Raw genomic sequence first — 25,702 nt, forward strand, 5'->3', positions numbered from 1 at the left:
TGTCTGCCTCTTAACTCTCTCACCACACTGCCACTTCCTAACGCCCACTTCTTAACGCCCACTGAGCATCGGGCTTGGGGGACAGACACATCAGTACAGCAGTGAGCGTGTCCCTCATTACAGTCCGCTTGCTGTCCTGTTCATGTCCCCACTTTACAGAAGCGAAAGCTTCAGTTCTGAGGACTGAAGTGGTTTTCCCATGTCAGAGTGTTCTGGGCTGAATCATGCTCCCCCAAATCCATATGTTGAAGTCCTAACCCTCAGTACCTTAAAATTGTGGTGGTATTTGGAGATAGAGTCATTGTAGAGATAGGGACACTGCAGATACTAAATTAAGATGAGGCCATTAGGGTGGGCCTAATCCATGCTATGATTGACACCCGTATACAAAGAGGAAATTTGGGCAGAGAGACAGATATGCATAGTGGGAAGATAATGTGAACAGACACCGGGAGAAGATGGCCATCTACAAGCCTCCAGAACTGTGAGAGAATGAATTTCTGTCATTTAAGCCACTCAGTCTGTGGTCTTTGGATGGCGTGGCTGAGCTGAGGCTCTGCAGGGAACCAGGAGGTTGCAGGGGAGACCAGGGAGGGGGGTGGCGGGTGTCTCTGCCCCCTGGCCCATACCCACTGTGTGCTGGGCAAGTCCCTTCTCTCCTGGGTCTCAGTCTCCCCATGTGCACCCTGGGATTACTGAATCAGATGGTCCCTGAAGGCCCTTCCAGACCTGTTGTCTCATGGGTCCATGAGTCTCTCAGGCTCCTATTCCAGCTGCTCTGACCCCACTGAGCTGGGGTGTGCTGAAGGGGGAGGCCCCAGGGAACACTCCATTCTGCTGTTCTTTCCAGCACAGCTTTCCCAAGGGCTCACCCAACAGCCTGCCCTCCTCAGTGTGGGCTGTTTCTCCTTCGTCCTATTTCCTGGCGACTGCTCTGTCCAACTGCCTGCCAATCCAGTGTCAGATACTCTCATCACACTGTACCTGCATGTGACACTCTCCTCCGACCTCTGACATCTTCTTTGCCTGCTGCCTGCTCTCTCCCTTTGGGGTGGAGGCTAGGGCAGGTGGGTCCTAGGGAGCCATCGGCTGAGGCACTAATTTCCACTGACTATAAATAACTCTGGGTCTGAAACCACAGCAGGGGCCTGGATTGCACCAGGAGGAGTAAGATAATCGTTGTGGGGTGAGGAGGGCCTGTATAAATAACTTACCCGCCCTGTCTGGGCCTCTCGGATGACAGGCAGGCCTGGAGGCAGAGGATCTCTCCAGCTGAACTCGAGGCGTTTGTGGGACCCAGGCTGGGTGGATGACTCAGGTCCTACTAGCATTCGAGACGGCCCGCCTGCAGTTATACAGCAACATTTCTCACCCCTTAGCCCGTGTGACAGATGAGGAAACTGAGACCCAGAGAGGAGAAGTAATTGGAAACTGGGGTCTAGGCCCCTGGGCTTCTGGGAGCTAGAGAACTGTTGCCAGGGATGCCCAAATTCTGGTCCCCCGCTAAACCTGACCTTTGGGAGCCAGCGTGGGAGGGCCCTGAAGCTGCTTGGTAGGAAAGGACTGCTGGGCCAAGGCCTGGGGCAAAGGGCCAAGGGCACTGCCCTGGCCTGGGCACTGATGGGCCAAGGTTTTGAGGTCACGAATTTTCAAGTGAAGAGAGGCCTGGAGTCTGGCTGTGAGTCAGCCACCCTTTGACCCATCTGACGTCTACAGAGTGGGGGCATCGAGGCAGACAGTTTCACAGTAGTAGAATGTCTGAGCCTGGACAAGCCTCAGAGACGACCAGACCAACCTTCTTTATTTTCCAGATGGGGAGGCTGAGGCATGGAACAGGGTGGAGGGAGCTTGGAGAGGGTCTCAGTCGATAAGGGCCAAAGTCAGGCTGGTCTCCGCCCCTGCCCAGCATGGGTGGACTGAGCACCCTTTTCCTGCACAGTCACATGCATCCCCCTGGGGCCCCCGCAAAGACCAACTTCGCCTAAGGCCCCTGGGCCAGGCACATTGTGTGTTCTGTCATTTAATCCACAGTCAGTGTGGCCCCTGGAAGCCCGACAGTGTCTGCTCCATTTCACAGATTTAACAAATGATGCATTAAGAACTTATGTGATCTGTGCCCCAACCCAGGCTTTTGGATACTCTAGTTTGGCATTTTTCTCCAGTATCAGAGGTTTTCAATTTTTTTTTCTTTTTTTCAACACTTTGTTAAAAAACCAAAGTCTTCAAAGCATTTAAAAAGGAGTATCAGGCCGGGCACAGTGGCTCAGGCCTGTAATCCCAGCACTTTGGAAGGCTGAGGCAGGAGGTTCGCTTAAGGCCAGGAGTTCAAGACCAGCTTGGTTCACTGCAATCTTTGCCCCCTGGGTTCAAGTGATTCTTGTGCCTAGCCTCCTGAATAGCTGGGATTACAAGCGTGTACCACCACACCCGGCTAATTTTTGATACCCTGTTTCTACAAAAAAAAAAATTACCTGGGCATGGTGGCACATGTCTGTAGTCCCAGCTACTTGGGAAGCTGAGGTGGGAGGATCACTGAGCCCAGGAGGTTGAGGCTGCAGTGACCTGTGATTGTGCCACCGCACTCCAGCCTGGGCAACAGAGTGAGACTCTATCTAAAAAAAAAAAAAAAAAAAAAAAAGGAGTGTCTCTGTCTCTGGTTCATGGTGGTGGGTGAGAAGCCCCAGAGTCCCATCCATTCAGCATCCCCTTGTCCCGTAGGGCACTTCTGTGGAACCTCAAGGCACTGGGGAACCCAGCGTGAGAACCATTTCCCCAACCTTCGGTTTCCCTGCATCCAGTGAATTCACTGGCTCTCCATGCACCTGGAGAAGGCTGTACTCAGGGCCTCATCTTATGGAGCTGGAGGCCCATTTCACACTCACAGGGACATAAACACTATTATCCAATCTGACAGTATACATACACAGCATGAACAAACAGACTAAAAACCAGAGTCTACAAAAATGAATCTGTAGTTCAAGGGCTGGAGTCCTCTGTGCTTTGCGATCTGTTCTAGGCTCCAGGCACAGTGAATTCCTCACTGTTCCCTGTACACATCCTGGTTGTCATCACAGGGCCTTTGCTCACGCCCCATTAACTGCATGTGCTTCCCTCCCCATCTTTGCACACTCAACTCTGCCCTGTCCTTTCAGGCCTCACTCAGAGGAAGCTACTCCTGATTTTGTCCCCAATCAGGTGGGGATCACTCCTCCTTCATCAACCTTTAGAACATTTCCTCTTGCAGTAGTTATTTTTGTCAATAGAAAGCAGCAGACCGAGGAGGTCATGTGTGCACATTTGGGAGCCAGACAGTGTAGGCACCAATCCGGGCCAGGTCACTTGTTAGGGGTGGTGCTCTGAGCCTCAATTTCCTCATCTGTAAGCTGGGATGATGACAGTTCCTGTTTCACAGGGGTGATGTGAAGATTATAGGAGAAAATGCCGTGAAGCCTCAGCAGGGAGCCTGGCTGCTGTTAGTGTTCAATGCATGTTAATTACTCTCTAGTATCATAGCTATAACTAGCATCGTGGCTAGTAACTAGTAGCACAGCTAGGCTGGGACAGTCTTAAGGCGGGAGCAGTTTACAATCCATCTTTGCACCTCCCTTTCCTGGGAATCTATAGGGAGCTTTGGAGAGTAAGGGGATCTGGAAGGGGTTCCTCCTTCCTCCCCCTGGCTACACTGAGGCCTTGGCTTCCTGCCCTTGGCTGCCATCTTTCCTATTGATTCCTGCCTGCCTCTGTGCCCCTGGAGTTGTTTCCTGTCTTTTTGTTTTTTTTGAGACAGAGTCTCACTCTGTCACCCAGGCTGATCTCGGCTCACTGCAACCTCTGCCTCCCGGGTTCAAGCGATTCTTGTGTCTCAGCCTCCCAAGTAGCTGGGATTACAGGCGTGCGCCATCACACCCAGCTCATTTTTGTATTTTTAGTAGAGATGGGGTTCCACCATGTTGGCCAGGCTGGTCTCGAACTCCTGACCTCAAGTGATCCACCTACCTTGGCCTCCCAAAGTGCTGGGATTACTGGTGCGAGCCACTGCACCCGGCATTTCCTGTCTGACATCCTCTGCCCCCTTGAACCAAGAAGGGATATCCTTGAAGGCCGGCCCTGTCCCCATCTGCCCACCTGTCCTGTGTGTAGCCACATCACACAGACACTGCCCCTGAGAAAGCATATGGAAGAGATCTGGGTCTCTTCCCAGAAGAGTACATGTGGCCCAAGCCTGCACATACTAGGTGCATAACATATATTTGTCCAATAAATAAATGTGTGTCCACCTCCATCACTGCTTGGCATATTAGAAGCAGGGGGAAGCAATGGAGATGTTCCATCAGTTCTAGGAGGTGGGTGTTATTATCATATCATTTACAGGTGGGGAAACTGAGGTTCAGAGTGAGGGGATGACTTAAGGACTTAGAAGGTGAAGCTGGGACTCAAAGTCAATGGTCTCCATATTCCTTCCCTTTTCTGGGCACATAGTAGGCACTTAGTGATTAGTGCATATTGATTCTGCAAAATGATAATGCCTTCATAGTAAGAATCAGGGCCCCCTTCCTCTCCAAGCCTTTGTGTCCTACTCAAGGGGCTGCTGTGAGGATCCCAGGGAACAATGTGTTGGGAAGGCCTGGCTCTTAGTTCGCTCACAGTAAATGAGAGCCAGGGTAGTTTTGGGACTCAGGCCTCTGCATGGTGGGTCTGCCTAATGCTCTGCCTAAAGTGAGGCCCCGTGGAAACGCTGCCCTTACAACCCATCTCTTCTACCACCTCTCTGGGTGCCTGATTATGGGAAGCACCTAGTGAGCCAAGCAGCATCGCTCACGGGACATGAAGACTCCCTAGTCTTGCTGGAATCACCAGGAAGCCCTTCAGTCAGCTGCCGGGCAGGATCTTTATCTATCTGTCCTGTGCTCTCCCTGCCACCCCATGGCCTGCAGAATTATTTGCCCAGCAGACTCTACCACCCCAGCCTATGACCATCGATAGCACACATTGATTAACATGTGGGTTTATTTTATTGATGATTCAGAAGGATATGCAGGCAGCATTCTGGAAAGCATCCACACATGATTCATTGGAACTTCACATTAAACTGTGCTTTTGAAGGATTTTTTTTACCCCATGGTAGTGGTGATGGGGGGAGGTGTATAATAAGCATTGCAAATCAAATATGGGGCTGACATTTTTTTTAACCAAGACTCACATGCATTGCTCAAGCCCATTGATCTACCAAACAAGCTGCCTTTCTCTTCTTCACTAATTAAAACCCAACGTCTCCCTTGAAGCCACACAGAGAGTTCCCAGCAGAGAATAATAACAGTAATGCTGAAATAACACCTACCATGTGCCAGGCACTAAGTGCTTTGCACATATTACTTTAATGCTTACAGCGACCCTATGAAAGAGGCACTGTTATGACCTCATGTTACAGATGAAGAAACTGAGGCACAGTTAGATAACTGGTCCAACGTCCCACAGCTGGATAAGAAGTGGCGCCAGGATTTGCACCATGATACCAAGTTGGCCTCTTCCCCACTGTGACACTAGTCATAGACCCAGTCAGCCTGGACGGTCCCAGCTCATGCCTAGCACCCTGGTGTAATTACTAACGGTGCCGTGGTTTGGCTGGTAGAATCTTTAGCCATGTTATATTTCAGGTGGTTCTGAATCCTACCTTCTCTCCTCAGCTGTCTCCTCAATTCTGTTTTCTCCCAATCCAGGCCATGCTCTCCTCAAGAGCAGGGAACCTTTCTGATCTTCCTCCCCAGCACACAGTAGGGACCTTCCATGCTGCAGCAGGTCCACAGCCTCTCCTCCATTTTCCTTCCCTCTTCCAACCTCCTTGGGGTCTTGGTGGACCACCCGCGCCCTCTGGTTGAGCATGTGACCAGGTCTGATCTATCAGCCCACTCCATCTTTAAGCTGCAGGGATTGGCTCAGGAATGGCCATGTGACTGTAAGTGGCCCAGTGAGAGCGTAGTCTGGGATTTTTAATGGGGCGGGGCCTATGAGGAAAGGCCGGGCTGCCGCATTGACGGGGATGGGAGGATGTTAACCTGAAGCTGCCGGAGCCCCCATGTGCTAAAACCCGCCTGAAAATGAAGCCAACACAGAGGACAGCGGAAGTGAAAGTAGGAGAGGGAAGGACAGAGTCCTCCTGACGGCATTTGAGGTCCTGGAGCCAGCCGTGCCGGAGGCCAGACCTATCCCTGGAGTTTTCAGTTGCACAAACCAGAAAACTCCTTTTGTGCATAAGCCAGTTCGAGATGGGTTTCTGTCAGATGGAGCCCTCATGGATAAAAATGCTCAGCAAATACTGGGCCTAGATTCTTCTGTAAAAGCACTTTCAACTCACGGTCTACAAAAGGCAGAGAGTGGAAGTAGTACAGTTCTCATTTCACAGATGAGAAAACTGAGGTTGTCGGAGACTAAGTATCTTGCCTGAGGTCTCCCACATACTTAGTGACACAGGTGAGGCTGGGACACCTCACCAGTCGTCATGTCTTCCCCTCCACCCCTGCATTTATTTGAGAAGGCAGCTGTGTTTCCTCAGCCTCTTGCATACTCAGGAGTTTTTCTCCTCTCGGCCTCATACCTGACAGAGCCCTGGGCCTTAGAATGGAGCATGGGCCGCTTCACATGAAGGCGCTGGAGTGGGGCAGCAAGGCTTTCCCACTCATCTCTGGCCAGGCAGTGAATTCCCCATGCCGACTCCGTGTCTGGGCAGCCCCCACGCATGACCCTGCCCAGGCTTCCGCCGAGTCTGTGGCTCCCCTGGCTTCCCTGTTGACCTCTCAGGGTCTCAGTGATCCTTGGGTTGACGGAACACAGAGGGAACGTGGCAACAACACACGGAAGACCCCTGCCCCTGCCTCCACATCCTCCTGCTGCCCAGCTAGCGGCAGCCCCATGGACGTTCTCGTTCAATATCATATTCACGTGCAGCACAAAGTACCCGCCATCTCCCATGATCTGCTCTCTCGTCCTCCCTCAGCCCCGCTCTCTCCTCCACTTGGGCAGGCTGTGGGATTCATACAAAATTAACCTGAGGTTCCGTTTCACAGCACTCTGCAGTATCCGGTTCCCACTCCACCTTGCTGCCGCCCCATCTTTGTCCCCCTTATCAACCCCGCCAGGAAACATACTACGTGGCAAACACCCAACAGCAACCTATCAACGTCACCCTTTCTGACAACCCGAGGTGGGTGCAGGTGTCAGGAAGTGAGCAATGAGGGCTGTGTGTGCAATGGCTCAGGGCAGCGCAACGCTGGGCTCAGGGAACTGGAGCCATCTGCTCCATGGGTGACACAGGGTGTCCTGTGTCTGTCCCCAAGCCTGCAGCCTTCTGTCTCATGAAAGGAGGGGCACTGGGACATCCCCTGCCTCTTCTTTCTTCTTCCTTTTCTTCTTTCCGTGAATATTTCTTGAGCTCCCAGGCAATGCATCAGGTGTTGGAGACATGGTGGAGAATGACACAGAGCTCCTGCCTCTAGGCCTCCCGGACCACCTGGCACTAGTCACCCATCTTTCCACGTCCTCTGATGGCATGTTAACTCTGCATTGGGCACCGCCACTGTCTTATCTGACTGCCTAATTCTTTCAAGGGGATGGGGCCCATGCATGTTTTTAAAAGAAACACTAGAGTATAATAACAATGATAATAAACACCACTCTGTAGGTGTCTAGGGTCTGCCTTGCACAGTGGCTTATCTAATTTAATGCTCACACCATTTGCATGAAGTGGGTACTGTTACTATCCTCACTTCACAAATAAGTTCATTGAGGTTCAGAGAGGTTAAATTGAACTCTCGCAGTGTCCCTTGAAGAGAAAGACACTCAGGAATGGAACTCAGGTTTCTGGGATTTTCATGTCCTTGGCTGAAACAGTGTGGAAGGAAACGGAACAGTAGAGGTAAGAAGATAAAGGCGTTAATTAGAATGGAACAGAACCAACAGTGGAAGAGGAAAGGAGTGGAGCTTAGATGGGGGTAGAGGCTGCCCTTGGCCTCACAGCCTCACAGGGGGGCAGGTTTACCCAACAGGTGTCAGGAAAGTAGGGTCTCCAGGTGGGACATCCAGTACTGCTGGGCTGTGGGAGCCACACCCTGAGCTGGCTGCCAGCCGTGCCCTGGGTGAGTGCTGATTCCCTGTGGCCTCAAACCCCATTTGTCACTTTCAGAGATCTTTTTGCCTAAAATTAGCTGAACTTGAATGGGAAGGCTAATTTACGCTTGGCCTGGAGCGTTTCCTGCAGTGTGACTCAGAGGCCAGCTCCCTGTTCACGTCAGCAGATTAGGGGTAGGGGGTGTCGGGAATGGTCAGCCTGAGTCCCTGTGTCTGGAGCTGGCACAGCCCAGACCACGGAGCTTTTAAACTGGGGCTGGGGCTGTGCCAAGGATTTCTCTAAATCAGAAGATGGCCAAGCAGGGTGGGACAAATGCTCCATATGAGACAGAGTAAAGGAAGTGTCCCTTGGCCCCACCCTATTCAGGCCTTGTCCTACAGTGGATGCCAGAGGATTCTTCCCAGGTGGCCGTGCTTGGCTCAGGTCTGAGCATGGGGCTGAGTTCAAAGCCTGCTCTGACCTGAACTGTGGCAGTGACCTCGAGCCCTCATATCCCCCTCCATAAAATGGGGTAACAGCACTCGTTTCCAGGAACATGTGTCATAGAGATGCATAACAGCCTTGTACAAAGTGTTTCTCATGTGTGGACACTGGCCACCATTCCAACCTTTCCGGAGAACGTGCCCACTTTTTCCCGAGTGATGATACTCATCATGAAAACAATGACAAGAGCTGACATTTATTGAGCACTTTGATGCTGGGCACTTGACCTGATTTTATTCAATATTCACAGCCTATTTTATTGATGGGGAAATGGAGGTGTTTAGTCGCTGGGGCTGAATCCTACCACGCAGAACTGCCCGTGTGTCAGGGACTGTTCTAAGCGACTTCATTTTGTCCTCCCCCAGCCCTGTGAGGTAGTCACTGTTACTATCCATGATTTACAGATGAAGAAATGGGGGCACAAAGAGTTTGAGTAACTTGCCCAGAGTCCCACAGCAGGCAAGTGGCAAAGCTGGGATTTGAACCCGGGATGCCCAAGTTTGGGTCTGTGGCATTATGCTCTTCTGCCCCTCCCCAGATCTCTTCCAGCCTGTACCTCCCAGCCCCCTGGGAGATGCTTCTAGGGACCAATGTGGCAGGAGCTGCAGGAAATCCTATGATGGGCTTTCCTTCTCCTCAGAGATCTTGCCCATCAGAGATCTCATTAGGTTCTCATGAATGACCAGGAGACCAAGGCTCAGAGAGGTCAGACGAAAAGGCCCAAAGGCACACGGCTGGCAGGTGGCAGAGCAATAGAGATGTCATTATTGTTTCCATTTTACAGGTGAGAAAACAGAGTTCTTTACTTTTCACCTGAAGCCTCACTTCTTGCAGCATACCAGTTATTCTGTGGAATCCCCTCTAAGAAATGCTGCTGTAGGCCATACTACATGCTTTCCCTTCTCTTTCCTCCATAGCCAAGTCCAAACACCTTCCCTTCCGCGAAGCCTTCCCTGACCTTCACTGCCCACCAGCCTCACTAGTGCTGAGTCCTGGGGTCCTTGCTGCTCTTGGTCTTGATTATCTGCAGTTTGGGCTACTCAGCTGTCTGAGAGCTCCCCTACCTTAGGCTGGGACTTAGTAGCTGTGTCTCAGGGTTTTACCGGGTCCTCATCTGTGCCAGGCACCAGGTTGGGCACGGGATGTACAGAGAGAGCAGATAGGGTTCCTGTCTCAGCTAGGCAATACTCCCTCTAGCAGTACAGAGTGGGCTCCCAGGAACCAGCCAGAAATGGCCCTGCAAGGTTGCTGGAACTTGGCCATGTGCTGCCCAACTTCCCAGCTCTGGGGAGCCTTTCTGGTGGGAGTGGTAGGTGGTTTTCTTAACTAGGGTCCACAACCCTGCTTTGAGGGGGTCTAGAAACCCACAAATAGTGTGAGCCACACCTGTTGCATGTGGTTGGCTGATTTTCTGAGAGAGGGGCCACAGTGCCCATCAGCTTCTCCCCAGGGACTGGGGCTGAGAGACATTTAAGAATTCCTGATTTGAGGCAATCTCCCAGTCCCCAATCAACAGGCAAAGGCCACTTGAACAACCCTGCCTGCCAGCAGTCCTCATGTGCCAACCTGATGGTGGAGGGGAGCATGGACCATTCTGCCAGGGATAAGTGACCACAAGAAGCCGGGACCCAGAAGTCTCCAAGCAAAGCTGATGCCCATTTTACGGCCACAAGCAGCTGTTTTTAAGCCTCGTGCCAGAATCATACTATGAGGAAAGGTTACTTTCTCTATTCCCACCCTCCCTGCCAAAACAAAAAAATAGCACCCAGTGAGAAAAGGTGTTTCTAAACTTCTGCCTGGGCTCAGGCCATGGGCAAAATGTCAGTGAGAACAGTCAATGTGGGAAGAAGAACCAGTTTTAGCTTTTCTTTCTGACCCAGGAGAGCAGACAAAGAGGGACACAGACAGCTGGGAGTTGCTGGGTGTAGTGGAGTGTAGGCACACACGACCAGTGGACTGCCAGGCAAGCCCTGCAGGAAATGCTGCCAGGGCTAGAGTCCAGCAGGGCCCAGGGCTCAGAGGACTGGACAGAGGAGACAGGTTCCTTTTCTGTCATGAAGGATAACAGTTCAGATGCTGCCTGCCTCCCAGGTGGTGGTAGATATCTGGGGAAGGACTTGACATCCACTTCTCCTTAGAATAATCATGGCTGCCACTTTGAGCACCTACTGTATGCCCAGCCATGCACTAGGCATTGTCAGGTAGGCATTGGCCCATTTTCCAGGAGAAGAAAACTGAGGCTCGGTGCAGCTTTGCACAAATGTTTAGGATTGGGAGTGTCACTGCAGAGCCTCACACACATGCCTGTAGGGTTAATGTAGGGAATGCTTCCTTTCCATGGTGAGCTGAAGGTAACTTGTGGCAGGTAACCCAAACCATGAGGTCTGGTACCCAAGCTGGGCTGACTTCCCTTGTCTCTGTTTTGAGGCAGAGGACCCAGCTTTGGTCCCTTCCAGAAAAGCCCCCAAGAGCTGAAACACACTGTAGAGATTCAGGCCTGCTCAATTTTGGCAGTTGCAAGAAAGCCCCACTCCACCCTCAAGGCAGGACATACAAGGACATCTGTCACCCTTCCTATCACATCCATCTTCCTACTGCTTTGTCTGCCCAGCAACCCTAGAGCTGTGATGCCCCAGAGCCCCAGCGATCCCCAACCAGAGTCTGGATTTGAGAGACAGACTTGATTCCAGCCCAGTGGCAGGGGATTGGCTGCACATTAGTCGTGCTATGGTTCCACACTCAAGCCCACACTAGGGAATTCCTGGGGCCTGGGGAAGGAAGGACCGGGCCTGCATGGTTGGAACCCCCAAATCCAACCACTGTGGGCTAAGCGGGGAAAGCAAAAGCCCCTCCTGGGCCTGGGTGCAGGTTCCATGTTTGTTCTACCCAGTGGCCCTTCTGCCTCTGCCTCAGAAACTAGTGCCTCCCATAGTAACAGAATGTTGAACTCGCCACTCTGCGGCTGTGGGGCTCCTTGTCTCCAGAACACAGTCTTGACCCAGCTTTCTTCCTGCCATTCTCTCTGCAGGTGGCTTGGGTCATGCCCAACCCCTGATGAAGCCCTGCTCCCCAGCCTATCCAGAGGGGCTGATACTCAGCTAGAATGCACTACAATGGCCATTCTGGCATTTCAGCCTTTCTCTGACACATCCCTGCTGTTACATATTATGAATATGGCCCCTGTGGCCAATTCAGATGGTGGCCACCTAGGCTGCAGCCCTGGGTTCAAGTCTTGAACACTTACCTTCAACAGGTGAGGTTTTGAGGCGCCGGCAGATGGCTTCGGTGTCCCCATAAGTCTCCTTGATCTTGACCACAGCCTCAGTGCCCCGCAGCTCCATGAGGGAGCGGAGCTCCTCCATTGTGCACCCGAACTCGCCCCCATGGCTCGACTCATTTCTTTGGTTTTTGGAGTAAAAGTCGCTGTTGGTCATGTCACCCATGTTTGCTGCGGTCCTTGCTCGGGCTGGGCCCAAGGGTCAGCGCTGGACAAGAGGCTGCCGGGTGATGGCTGCTTGTGGCTGTCCTCAGCACACCCTCACTGGTCAGCTGTGGCACCGGGCGGCCGACTCCGGGTCCCGGGGGGTGGGGGTGGCCGAGGCGGGCTGGTGACAGTGGTGGTGAGCTCCAAGGGGTGTCCTCTGGTGTGGGACAAGGTCCAGGGGCCGGAGGGGCTCAGGGCTGTAGACCCAGGAGTCTCCATTCAGTGGGGCCCATGCTGCTCCCTGGAACTGGCATCTACATGGTCAGGGGTGGTGGCTCCTGTGGGACAAGCACAGAGTGAGTGACAAAGGCCAGGCACTGGAGGCCACATGGGACAGGTGCTCAGGAAGGCCCCAGGCACACGCACAGCAACCTAAACAACACTGACTACACCCATGCCCCCTAACACACCAGCTCACACTGTAAATCCAATGCTACTAGCGCCAACCCAGGCACTCCACGATATGCCACCCTCAAGGCATAGCCTCATAACACACTCTAACTCCCTATTTGTGTGTTGTGCTGTGGAACACACTGGCTTCACAACACACACCCTGTGTACACACATCCCCCGACATATACCTTCTGGCATGTCCTTGTGTCCTGTGCCACTGCCACACACACGTCAACACCCAGGCCCCATGCACCGGCTTTGAGCCATACAACTTAACCTCCCCACCCCTTTCCCTCAAGAATTGCTGTGCTCACAGGCCCTCTGAGCACACCCAGACTCCATTTCCCTCTTTCTCTCACTATCCTTAACATGTTTACACACGCCCCATGCCCAAATAATCTGGGACACACTCCCCCAGATACACGGTTCCCAGGTTCCCCGCCCCTACAAATCCTCCCTCCACCCATGCCACCTGTGTCCACCAATACACTCTTCTCCCATATCCCTCCCCACTCAGGTCTCATAGGCATGGGGATGGGAGAAAGCCCCCACCTGCACCCACAGGCCCCCACCATATTAATCGAGGCCCTCGGCCTGGCCAAAGAAGCCAGCTCATACATAGTCACAAGAATGTCATTGAACCCAGAGCTTGGTCCCAGTATGAGTTCAGGTCCATGGAGCCCTCACCTGGCAGGGGGAGGGGGGGGGTCCCTATGGACCAGCACCAGGGACAGCGGCTTCCCGTCCCTCTCTGGAGCCCAGGAGGAGGTGGGAGCTCTGGCTTCTCCCTGCCCGCTCGGCCACCCTTACAGGAGTGCGGCATCTGTGGGGCTGCCAGGAGAGAATCCAATCCACCCCGACACCCAACACCGGAGGCCGAGGCCCCAGCAAGCGTTGGGTGACAAAGGGCCCCAGCTGAGCTCGGTTGGGTCTGGCACAGGGAGCGGCCCCGCCCTGCAGTCATGGACAGCTGGCCATCCTGGGCCCAGGACGGTGAGGGGAAGGGCTGAGAGAAGGAAGGCAGGACTGACCCCCTCCTCAGCTCCAACTCCTCCCCTGCCTTATCTCCTTCATAACCTTTTCGTCTTTCACACATTTTAGAGCTGGAGGCATTCTAGGGCTAAGTCACTTTCCCAGCCAGGAACTTGAAGCTCAGAGAGGGAAAAAGCACTCTTCCAGAGCCGCACGGAGTGAGAGTGCTGAGGAGTGCAGAAGGAGATGGTCTCCTGGCTTATAGCCCCGGGCTCCTCCCCTTCCCCTAGGGGGTGCTCCCATGTTTGTCTCCGAAGAGCCCTGGTGGGTGGGTGGACTGTGCCAGGCAGCCGCTAAGAACACAGTATCTGGCATTGGAGCGATTTGGGTTCAAATCCTGGCTGTGGGACCCTGGGCAAGTTCCTTCAGTTTTTGGAGCCCTGGTTCACTCATCTGCAAATTGGGGGCAAAACAGTCACTCTTCCTTACCCCCACCCCTGACTACTTCCCAGTTTACTGAGAACTAATTATAAACTGTATTCAAATCCAGTGTGTTTCTGGATTTGGGGCTTCCCAGTCTTGGGTCACTGGGTGCTGGAGCCACAGGAGAAACCTTAAATGTCTTACACAAGGGACGCTTTTACTCAGGGATGCAGTAGGAAGATTATTTTTACACTGGGACTAACAGATCTCTTATGGAATAGAACATAAAATGGATGTGATACCTCAAGAAGAGACACAGAGACATGAGACACCAAAGAAACTGCACGCTTGGTGCTCCCACCTACAATACTCAAAAGAGGCCATGTTCCTTGGCCATGGATGGAACACACACCATCCACAGAATCCATGAGTTTTGACCCCAACAATGTATTCCTCGGAGAAGCCGGTGAGGCAGGGACCAAGAATGTGAATAAAAACAAACAACAATACCCCCCTGCCATTTCTTAAGCATCTACTATGTACCAGGCACTGTGGGATGAGTTCTGTATCATCCATCCAAGGTAAATTCTATAAGGGTTGACCAGAAAAGCACTTGGCTCCTTGTAGCTACCTAGTAAACAATTGTTAAATGAATAAGTGAATGAATGAAAAGCAAACAGACACTGTCTCATTCTGTACAACACTGTGAAGTGGATACTAGAATTACCTCCATTTTATAGACCAAGAGAATGAGGTTCAGAGGGGTGAAGTCACTTGCCCAAGGTCACACAGTGGGGAGATGCCACGGAGTGGAAGATCTTTTCAACCTTAGACTTTGGACTCTTGTCCACCACCCTGTAAGAAGGGCCTGGCAGGGGCCTGGTCTAGGATGCTGAACCTCTCTGGGGAGAGTGTTGGCATTTGGGTTTGGGCCGAATGCTCTCCTCCCCCTGCTACAAGCTAGTGCAGAGCCTCAATACGGCTCCCTCCCCAGTCTAGGGCCAGCCACAGGAGGCAAGGAGAGACCTCTGAGAACATGTGGGCCCGTGTTCAGGGTTGGATGAGGCACTAGGTCCGTGCAGGGATGGGGCGGGAGCTTTTACATTAAGCAGTGCTCTTCCTGCTGCCTGCTCAGTGTAAATGTGTTTGGTGTATGTTCAGGAAGCTGGGTAGAGAAAATCCAAATGGCAGGAGTAAGACAAGGATAGAGTGAGGCAAATGGGCTACAATTGGGGCAGAAGGAAGGAAATGAGGTCAGGGGTCCTTCAGGCCAATGCAGTGGCTGGGGCTTGTAGGAGAGATGGGTCTCAGATGCTGGAGGAAGGTTGAATCCCGCTGGAGGGGTGAGTGCTGGGGAGGTGATTTGACTAAGAACTTTCCAGAACAGGCTTTGCTTACTCAGGGAAAAGAATTGAGATGAGGAGATGCAGACCTTCTGTCCAGAAGGAACTTGGGACTGACCTGGAGCCCCAGGAGGCCTCAGTCCTTGACGCTTAAGCAACAAGTCTGGATTGGGTGAAGGCAAAGCTGGTGAACATTTACCACCCACACCTGCACTAAACTTACTGGCAGTAGAAATCACCTGTGATTCTGAGCTAGTCACCTGGATTCTCTGTCTTAGCTTCAGCATCTATAATTTGGGGCTACTGATATATAACATTGCCTGACTGGCACATGATAAGCATTTATTGAGTGCTTATTAGGTGCCAAGCACTCTGAGTGTTTTACAGAAATATCTATCTCAGAGACGCTGCAAGGCGTTATGCATAGGGCTCTGGAAACCACTAATTCTGAGTTCAAATTCTGGCTCCTTCATCTCCCAGCTGAATGGGAAGGAAATTAACTTTGATTTCATTATCTTACAAAAAGCAGAGGGGAATAGGAGTATCTACCTCATAGATGTTATGAGGCTTAAATGAGTTATTTCGTTTAAAATACTTAGAACCAAGCCCAGAACATAGTCAGCACTCAAATTATTGTGATTATTATTGTCAACCCATAAAACCGCTTTATGAGACTTATTATCCCTAGAACATATGAAGAAACTGAGGCCAAGAGAGATGAAGTAAATTGCTCAAGATCACAAGATTAGTGAGTGGTGGATCTGGGATTTGAACCTAGGCAGTCTGGGTCCAGAGACACATTCCTAATCAGGATGCTTTTCTGCTTCCCCTGGTGAATCTCCCTCATGAGGTTCTTATGACACTTAAATGAAGTGCCATATGTGAACGAAAGTGCTTTGCAATCCACAAGGGACTTTCTAAACCCGAGGTGCTGTTTTCTATCTGTGCCTGTGCTACCTGCGGAGTGGCTTACAGGCACTGATAATTACGTCTCTGACAGTACAAGCAAGCTATGAGAATCGTTAGCAGCAATTATATCTGTGATCACAACAGTAGGCATGAGTTAATGGGCTACTGTTGATTTTAATGACTACTGTGATAAGATGAAAAATGATCTTCAACCATCTATCCACCCACCCACCCATCAATCCACACACCCACCCATCCACCTGCCCACTCACCCACCCTTCCATTCATTCATCCATCCATCCACCCGTCTACCCACCCATCCACTCATCCATCCATCCATCCACTCGCTCACTCACTGACCCTTCCATCCATTCATCCACCCACCCACCACCCACCGACCCATCTACCCATCCACTCATCCATCCATCCATCCACTTACCCATCCAACCATCCATTCAATGATTGAGTTTTCGGTACTACACAGTGCCAGGCACTGAACAATCCACAGAGGAACCCTGCCCTCTACGAGCCCACAGTGCAGAAGAGAGACAACTAAATTAGTGATTTCTATGACTTGAAGGGTTTGCCATCATGGGCACCCCCAGGTGCTGTGGACACACAAAGCAGGAAGACCTGAACTGGCCCGGGGTAACCAGCAATGCCTTTCCTCTCAGCTCCAAGTAGGGATTTTTTTTTTCTTCAGGTAAAGAAGGACTTAATAAAGAGATGAATCATGAAGAAACTGAAATACACAACTGTCTGCTAGTAAAAGGTGCAGAAGGAAAACAGTGTGAGCCAGTATAGAGGGACAGAACTCTGGGATAACAAAATCAATTAAAAATCAGAACTCCACCCTGAAGGCGACTGATCTCATACTTCCTTCTCTACCTCTTCTGATGTGGCTTGTTCCCTAACCCTGCTTCATCTCATGGGTGTAAACATGAGGTCACCCCTTTTCTGGGCATTCTGTTTTTTCATTCCGAGCTGTAGAGCCCACTTTGGTGCTTGCTCTGACAGCAAGATTTGCTGGAAAAATGTGAAGTCCACCAGCACAAAAGCTACTTGTATGATATTATACAAATGATCTTTTCACAGATTGACAGAACTGAGGACCCCATAGTTTGCATAGAATACCTCAGATGCCTGACTCCTGCAGATGTGCCATGTGTCTGTTCAGAACACTCTTCACTACCTGGGCCTTTGCCTCCCTAACAGCTGCTGTCCTGTTCAGCCTCAGTGTCCCTTCCTTGGAAGCCTTTCCTGACCACCTAGACTGCATAAATGCTCCTGACTCCCAGGTGCCTCCCAGATTGTAGTACACTTCACACTGTATTGCTTGAGCCTGCTTAACTGTTTTCTTTCCCCAGGATTCTGAGAGCATCATGTGGGCCGTTGCTATGTCTCTTCTGTACCTAGTGCAGTGTCTGGCATCCAGAAGGCACTCAATAAATATTTGGTGTTGGGTCTACTGCCTGTGGAAGCTGTGACTTTAGATAGGTCCTCAGACCTCAGTTTGCTCATCTGTAAGATGGGCTAGTGATTCCTACTCTGCCTACCTTAAGAGTTTTCTGGGGGGTCAGGAAAGATAACAAAATCAGCAGTCGTAGTTTTTCTTTGAGATGCATGCACTGCCCTCCACTGCCCAGTTTCCCCTCTTTGTAATGAGGCATCAGAGTGAGGGTGAAGCTGGGACAGGTAGCTGTTCCCTCAGCCACAACCCCAGAAGATTCTCAGGCTCTTGCTGCCTCATCCAAATATCATGTGACCTACCACTCTATGGCTGAGAGACTAAATGAACTATGTGACCTTGGAGAAGTCATCTAACTTTGCTGGGCTTCCTCTGTAAAGTGGGGATGACCCTGTTTGTCTTACAGGCTGCTGCAAGGACTCAATGAGAGCCAGCTCCTGGCCCAGAGCAGAAAATGAAACACTGGCTTCCTTGAGTCCCCCCTGCTCCCCTCCTCCTAGTTATTAGCAAATGTTCCTCCCTCATGGTTGCAATGAGGTTCACTTGCAGTCAGCTCTCAACACTGCACAGGTGAGCACCCCTGCCCTAAGCAATGGGCACACAGGCCTGGACAGGGCATATAGCCAGACCTGGCCTAAAGAGGTTGAGCAACACACTAGGGGTCACACAGCCAACGGAGACAAAGCCCAGTGAGAATCTCCTCCTTGTTTTCCCAGCTCCAATGGTGTGACCCTGAGCAAGCCCCTTTCTTCTCTGGGCCTCAGTTTCCCCATGTGGGAAGTGAAGGGATTGGATTAATGCTCTCTGGAGTCCCTTCAGGCTCTGATGTGCCAGGCCCTTCAGAATCCAGGAGAACATTCTGACAATATTGGATTTATGCATTTCAGTTTCATCTTATTAGCATTTAAATTACTCTGTATTGTTACATTTCAATGACTCAAGAATAGGTTAGGGGTGCCTTAATAAAAAGTCTTTGCCAGAAGGGAGGTTGGGAGAGGAAGGAGCAATATTTTTTTGTTTGTGGAGCTAATTTAACAAAGAAGGAATCTATCTTTCGAAGGAAGAATAAAAAAATAAACAAAACAAATCCCCAAACCAACAGCTTTTCAAATCCTAACTGAAGGATGGTAGCTGGGACAGTAGTACATGAATTATGTGCTAAAAATAACTTCTGGATGCCAAATTCTTCTGTTTTAAGACATGCTGAATTTAAGTGCCACCTTAATATGTATTTTTAAGGTCACTTTTCCATTGAATCATCAATGACTGATGTGGGGCACAAGTCTGGTCTGAAGATCCCCAGTGATGGAAGCCTAGCTCTGCCAGTTACTAGTTATGTGACTTGGGCAGGGCTCTTAATCCTCTGTGCCTTGGTTGACCCTCCCCAACATGGAGACAACCCTACAGCCTACCTCACAGGGTTTTGTAAGGATTGAGATAGAGCCAGCACAGTTTCTGGCAACGAGGAAACACTTGTTAAATGGTGACTCTCCTATGAAAATTTAACTTACTCCCTGCCTCCAATCGCTCCCAGACCAGCATGTACCCCATAGTGCCATATTTCAAAGGGAACTCAGCTCTGACTTTCCCATGCCCACCAGGCTCCTTGTCACCTCTCAGGTGGCTGGGGAGGCCTCCAGCTTGTTGGCACAGCAAACAAGCCTAGTTTCCCTTCTGTTCTGGTCTTGATGAACTACTTATAGTTCCCATGAGGTAGGATGTTTGCTTTCCTCTCCTGGTTGCAAATTCTGGCCTTTCTGTAGGGGGCCCACTGCCCCAGTGATGGGGAACCCTCTTCCTCCATGCTGAACCCAAGGAAACAGGTGAACTCAGCCTGCAGTTGGGGGTGGAGGGCCAACAGCTCCTCCCTTGTCCTCACCCAGAGAGCCTCAGCCATTCTCTTAGATATCCTCTCTGGGGGAGGCAATTTCCTCTGCACGTGTGTGTAAGGAGGGAGAGCCTGATGGTGAGTGTGGATGTAAGCAGGCATGCCAATGTGAGTGTGCTAGATCAGTGTGTCTGTAGGGTGAGTGTGTGAGTGTAGGGTAAATGTGGGTGTGCAGGGTGAGTGTGGGTGTGTTAGACCAGTGTGAGTGTGCATGGCTAGTGTGACTGTGCAGGTTGAGTGTGGGTGTGGAGGGTGTATGGGCGTACAAGGCATATGTGGGTGCAGGGTTAGTGTGAGTATGCAGGGCTAGTATAGATATGCAAGATGAGTGTGGGTGTGCAGGGTCAGTGGGAGTGCATTATGGTGGTTTTCTTAGTATGAGTGGGACAGGGTCTGGGGGCACACCTGTGTCAGAAGAAGTGTGCAAATGCTGGTCTTAGAGTACTCCTGTAAGTGACCGTGCTTTGTGTGTGGGAAAGAGGGTCTCTATGATGTATCAGTGGACATGTGGTTGGTGTGAGTGACCCCAAAGGACAAGGTGTGCCACACAGGTCTACTGGAGCATGTCAGCATGAGTGTGCGTGTGTGTGTGTGAGAGAGAGACAGCGAGCCCAAGATATCTGTGCCACACCTGTCTCTGGGTGTGCAAGCCCCACGATGTGTGAGTGTCTGTGTGTGTATGTGCTCAAAGCTGAAGAAGACAATCTCACAAATTCTCACAGTTGAGAAGAGAGAACAGGGAAAGAGGAAGGGAACTGAAAATGAATACCTCAGAAGCAAATTTAGTGCTATTTTTAGACAACTCCTATTCTGTTAACCAGAAAAGGAAAATCTAAAAAAAAATCCCAAAGAAACCGCCTTGCATCAGCCTTGAAAGCACAGGTGGCAGAAGTAGGTCTAAGGGGCAGGCAGTGAGAGGGATCCAGGGCTTCCTGTGGAGCTTCTCACCCTCATGCCTGGCCTGAGGAAGGGGAGGTCCAGCCCTTACCTTCCTACCAGGGTCAACTCACTCCACTGTCCTCTGTTCTCAGAGGAGCTGCCAATGTTAGATGGCAGGAAAAACCTTCCATTTCTGCTCATCCATCCATCCAGCCATCCATCCGTTCATCCATCCTTCCATCTGTCTGCTTGACCATTAGCTGTCTGTCCATCTGTCAATCCATCAATCTCTCCATCCATCTGTTCATCCACCTACCCAATAAAACTAATGAGCTGCATCACAGGCCCTGCCCTGGGCACTGGGACTACGAGGAGAGCAAGAGAGACGCTCAGATCCTCTTTCCTGCTCACTCTGCCACACAGAGCCCCCCCAATAACCTCAACCCCATGGTCAGGATGTGCAGGCTGGGTCAAGTGATTTCTGCACAACTTTTGGTTCGGGTTTTTCCTGGGAATCAGATCCACTCAGTTTTGATCTTGGTGTGATGACTATGATGAACAGCAATTGCTTAGCAAGCGCCTTCCATGGGCTGTGTGGTGTTGCTGTCCCCACTTTATAGGCAAGGAAGCTGGGGCTCAGAGAGGCCACAATGGCCACGGCCATATGGGTAGGACTTGGCAGAGTTTCAATATGTCTTCTCTGTCCAAAGCCTCTGCCTTTCCTTTGCATCCCCTTGTCCTTCAACAACTTGCACTATGGCCCTTCCTGCCTCAGTTTCCTCTTCTGTAAAATAAGGGTGCAATCTGGACAGAAGCTCAGTGTTGAAGGGTTATTTTAGCCCCACCCTCAAGGATCCTTGCTTCTTGGGTCATGCACAGTTCCCAGGGCTTCCCTGCTGCTGCCTTGTGTCTAGCAGAAATGGACATCCCAGTTGCAGGTCAAGTCGTGCTTGGCTGGAGGCCGAAGGAAGGAGAAATGCCCTAGAATCAGGGAGGCATGACCTGACCGGAATTCACCTTCTATCTGTGACATCCACTGCCCACCCTTGGGCTTCTGACTGCAGTGCCTGCCTTCCAAAATTTGTACCTTTTATGTGTTCCATGTTTAGAAATAATTTCCTTAAAAATATTTGTGGAGTTTCTAATGAGGCTAAAACAGTAAAGTCACTAGCAGATCCAGACAAGATAGCCTGTTTGAGGCAGAAAAGTGTTGGGGAAGCTTCACTTTGGGCTGCAAGAGAGGGAACATGCCGTGGGAATGCTGGGGATGGTGGCCCTGCCTGGGATGGGCCAGCGGCTCTGGACATTGCACTCTGGTTTCAGCCAAATGCCTCAGCCACATCCCAGCATCCTCTCTTGCACTGCCCAACTCTTTCCCTACTGCTGCACTGAACTTCTTGAGGTCTTCTTTGCAGCACTGGCTGCCTCCAGCCTCCAGGTCCTAACTGGCCTAACTGGCCAACATGACACTGTCCTCTTCTGCCCTCATCCCCCTCATTCTCTCCCACTGTCTGCTCCGTCCCTGTGGATTACAAGCAGAGGCTTGGAAGATGAACAAAAAATGATAACAGCAACACCAACATCATTCCTGCTATGTGCTCAGCACTGCTTTATGCACTTAGCTTGTTTAATCCTTCACAACAATGCTTTGCACTGGTACTCCAGCCCTGCCATTTATACAGGAGAAGACAGACTGAGTGTGCAGTGATTGGTGTAAGGTCTTACGGTTAAGGGGTGGCAGGGCCAGCCCTCTCTCATACACAGGCACTCTTAACAACAACCTAGGCTCACACCCTTCTGTCCAGCAGACCAATTTCTTTGCCGTTTTTCCTTTCTGGTTTCTACAGTGAGGCACAGGGTTCTTCTGCGGTCAGTATTCTGACCACACACAACAGGTCACTGGCTGGTTGGTGAGGCCTCAGGCTTCACCTCTGACCATGGAGGGCTGGGGCCTAGGGCGCTGTCTCTGGGAATGAAGTGCTGATGGATGGACGGAGGTCGGTGCTGGGGAGGGATTGGGTAGCTGAGGTCAGGGAACCTGATAACTACAGGCCCCCTCTCTCCCCAGCAGGTTGACTAACCTAGGCTGGGAGTGAGAGCTGCCCACGTGGTCCTGATGCTGAAAGACAGTATCCCTGGGGAGGACAAAGCTGGCAGTGGGGAACTGGCTTCCCTGGGAGCTGTCCTCAAGGGCACAGTGCTGATTAGGGAGGTGGAGGTGGGCGTTAAGGACAACATGTGAAGGAGCTGTCCACACACTGAGGTGCTGACACAGAGCAGGATGTTATTAAGTGCCCCTAGGAACTCTCCAGGACAGCAATGCCGACCAATGAAGAGTGGGGTTGGGAAAGCCAAGACAAAGGTGCAACCCCCTTCCAACACCTAGGGTGCTGGGTGTAGGCGCTGGGGAAGGCACTGGGCCTTTTCCGTGAGTTCTGTGAGCAAGCATGGGGAGCTGACCCCACATTTTAGTGCTGATGCTCAAAGCCTGTTTTTTAGGCTTTCAGGGGGCAGGACTGAGCTAACAAAATGATACTGTATAAAAGGTGACTCAGGGTCACTGAAGTGCATGCACTGTGGACCCACTTCAGTCCATCAGTGCCATCTGTCACTGATGCCAGAAATTCCACCATTAGTGATTCATTCTTTTGTACTGTGTGTGGTCCTTTCCTTCTGGTTTCTGCCAGAACTGGGAGCATATTTAAGTGGTAGCATCTCAGTCTGACTGAGCTTAGTAAATTATTTCCTCCATGGGGTGAGGGAGGAAAAACTCACCCACAGAGGTGCCAGGGGATGTGTCTAAGTTGGGAGATTACTTTTGGATAGTTGAGTGAGTCCTTTGGGGTCCAGATCAGAGAAACAGGAAGCTAAGACTTGGAGGAAAGTCTTTCTATGTGTTCCAAGAATGCAGATGCTAGGAAATCTAGCTATATAGAGAAAGAGACATTAAAACAGCAGAAAGTAGGACTCTTGGATTCAAAGGAGTGAGGAAATGAGAATGATGCAGGTACCAGCAGGGATTTGCGTATGTGCATGGGTGGAAGTGTCTTTTAGCTTCTATTTCTCACTACTGTGGCCAGACACTGTTCTACTTCTTCTAGACTAAAGCAGAGGTGCCCCTGGTTTGGTGACTGTGCACTCATCTTCCACACTTGAGCCCTGGTTATCTCCACCCAGAGTCTCCTTGGCAGAAAGCCAGAGATCTCTGTGAGGCTACTGACTTGGCCTCAGATCTGAAGGAGGAAAATCAAAAGGCCAGGAAGCCAGAGGAGCAGCTGAGAGCACGTGGGGATAAGCAGAGGTTTGCACTTGGGTCTGCACCCTCCCTCATGGTAAAGGTGTTCTCTCCTTCCTCTCCTGATAAAGTCTTCTCTGGGTGCGGCTCAAGGACCCCAGAACAGGGCTTCTCAAAGTGGTTCCCTGAGGGCTACCTATGTTGGCATCGCTTGAGGGCTGGTTAAAACACAGGTCTGCAGCCCCCACCCTGCAGAGGTGAATGAGCGGATGGTGGGGGCTGTGAATTTTAAATGAGCAGAACTCCTGTCCTCGTGCTTTGGGGCTCCTGTTCCTCCATCTCTAGGCTTCCTTCCTCTTGTAGCCCACACTTTCCTGGTTTTGGGTTCTAAAGTCCTGCTTTGCTTTTGTGACTCAGTCTGTGGCTCAAAATAATCTCCAACTCCCTGGCCCTAACCATCCAAATGCCACCTCCTGGTAGGCTAGGCCCTTGGGTGGCTTCTGATGAGGACCCCCACTGGCAAACTCCAGGGCCCTTTTCAGTCTTCACGTCCCTGCCCACGGCTGATGGCACCTCCCTTCCTTCTTCCCACTCTCCTGTGCTTCTCTGACCATGTCTGCCCAGGCCTCCATGGCTTCTCTGTTTTGGGGTAACTGTAGGTTTCCCCATGGTCCTGCCCTCTTAATGCCTTGCCTCTCCCTGGGCAATGCCACCCATCTGGCATCAACTTTCACCCTAACATGGGTGGTTCCCAGACCGACCTTTCCACCATGGCCTTTCTCCCAAGCTCCAGAACCGACCTTCTTGTGGCTGCCAAATGTCCCCTCCAAAGGTCCTCCAGGCCCTCAGGCTCTCCTAAGTCTCCTCATTCTTTTGTGACCCTTGTGTTACTAAGGGCATCCACAGCACTATCTGGGCCACTCTTGACTCTAATCCTTCCCTCATGTCCAGTCTGGTGAACAGACCCAGGAAGCATCAGCGTAAAGGCTCAGCCTAACTCCTCTTCCTCCCCTCCCCAGGCTCCCGACTCTGGTTTAGGCTCTTCATCCACAGCCCCTCGGCCCCCTGGTTCTCTAGCCTTACACCCTCCTTCAGTGACCACAGAGTGAAGCTGACAGTGACTGCCATTTAGAGTGGCTTCTGCATGTCAGAGGCTGTGTGAGGCTCTGCTCATACCTTATCCCTCAACAACCCCATGAGGTAGGTATTATTATGCATATTTTACAGATGAGGAGACTGAGGCTCAGAGAGGTAAAATAACATTACGCTCAAGCTCACACAGCTAATGAGGAGTGGCAGATCTGGGAGTAGAACTGGGCTTTTCTGACTCTGAAGCTGCCACATTATGCTGCCTTTTGGATTTGAGCATGGCTGTCTCTGGATTAAAAATTTTCACTGGCTACCAGTGCCTATTTAAGAAAACATATTCATGACTACAGCTTCCCACATCCCACCTGATTGGCTCTGAGCTGGCCTCTCTGGGGTCTGAGACAGCCTCCTTGGGGTCCGAGTTGGCCTCTCTGGGGTCTTGTCTAAGTTAACACCCAGTGTTGGGTCCCACTGAGGGACCTTATGGTCCTTGCCATTTTCTGAACAACTAATGCAAGTTCCTGCCTTCCAACTTTTGCATATATGTTCCTTGGATCCAGAATGGTCTACCACCTGCTTTTCCATTAATCCAAACCTCACTCTCCAAGATCTAGTCCTCATGCCAACTTCTCTGTGAAGTTCTCTCCAATTCCTCTGCTCCAAATTCCAACTCTCTTCCCTCTGCCAGCCCGTCACGTGTCGCTCACTCCTTAAATCCATACTTTGACCCTCCACCCACTGCCTTGGGGTGGGTTTTGCCAGCTTGCCTCCCCAACTAGGCCCTGAGCTCCCCAGGAACAGGGCCTCTCCAGTCCCCAGCACAGAACGGGCCTCCACCAGGTCTGGTTCCATGACACCGAGAAAGCAGTTGGACTATGGAATGACATGGGAAGCGAGGAATATTAGGGTGACACCTGCCTTTCAAAGCAGAAACTGGCCAACCAGATGGTAGGAATAACTTATGCCAAATGCATTCTTGCTGAGGGCCGGACACGTGCCACACTTTATAGGCAT

General features: G+C 51.2%; 1 protein-coding gene across 19 annotated transcripts in view; it reads right to left on the reverse strand.

Annotated features, from left to right (window-relative positions):
- Positions 1-25,702, reverse strand: part of ATP2B2 (ATPase plasma membrane Ca2+ transporting 2) — a 382,880-nt gene that overhangs the window by 114,124 nt on the left and 243,054 nt on the right. For all 19 annotated transcript variants that reach the window (XM_034955774.3, XM_034955779.3, XM_034955777.3 and 16 more), the window contains one exon: positions 11,850-12,367. In XM_034955774.3, coding sequence (XP_034811665.1) covers positions 11,850-12,048 — 199 coding nt within the window. In that variant the 5' untranslated portion in view covers positions 12,049-12,367. The remainder of the gene's footprint in view (positions 1-11,849; positions 12,368-25,702) is intronic.

Source organism: Pan paniscus, chromosome 2, assembly GCF_029289425.2.
Source record: "Pan paniscus chromosome 2, NHGRI_mPanPan1-v2.0_pri, whole genome shotgun sequence".
In the NCBI taxonomy this organism is placed as follows: Eukaryota; Metazoa; Chordata; class Mammalia; order Primates; family Hominidae; genus Pan; species Pan paniscus.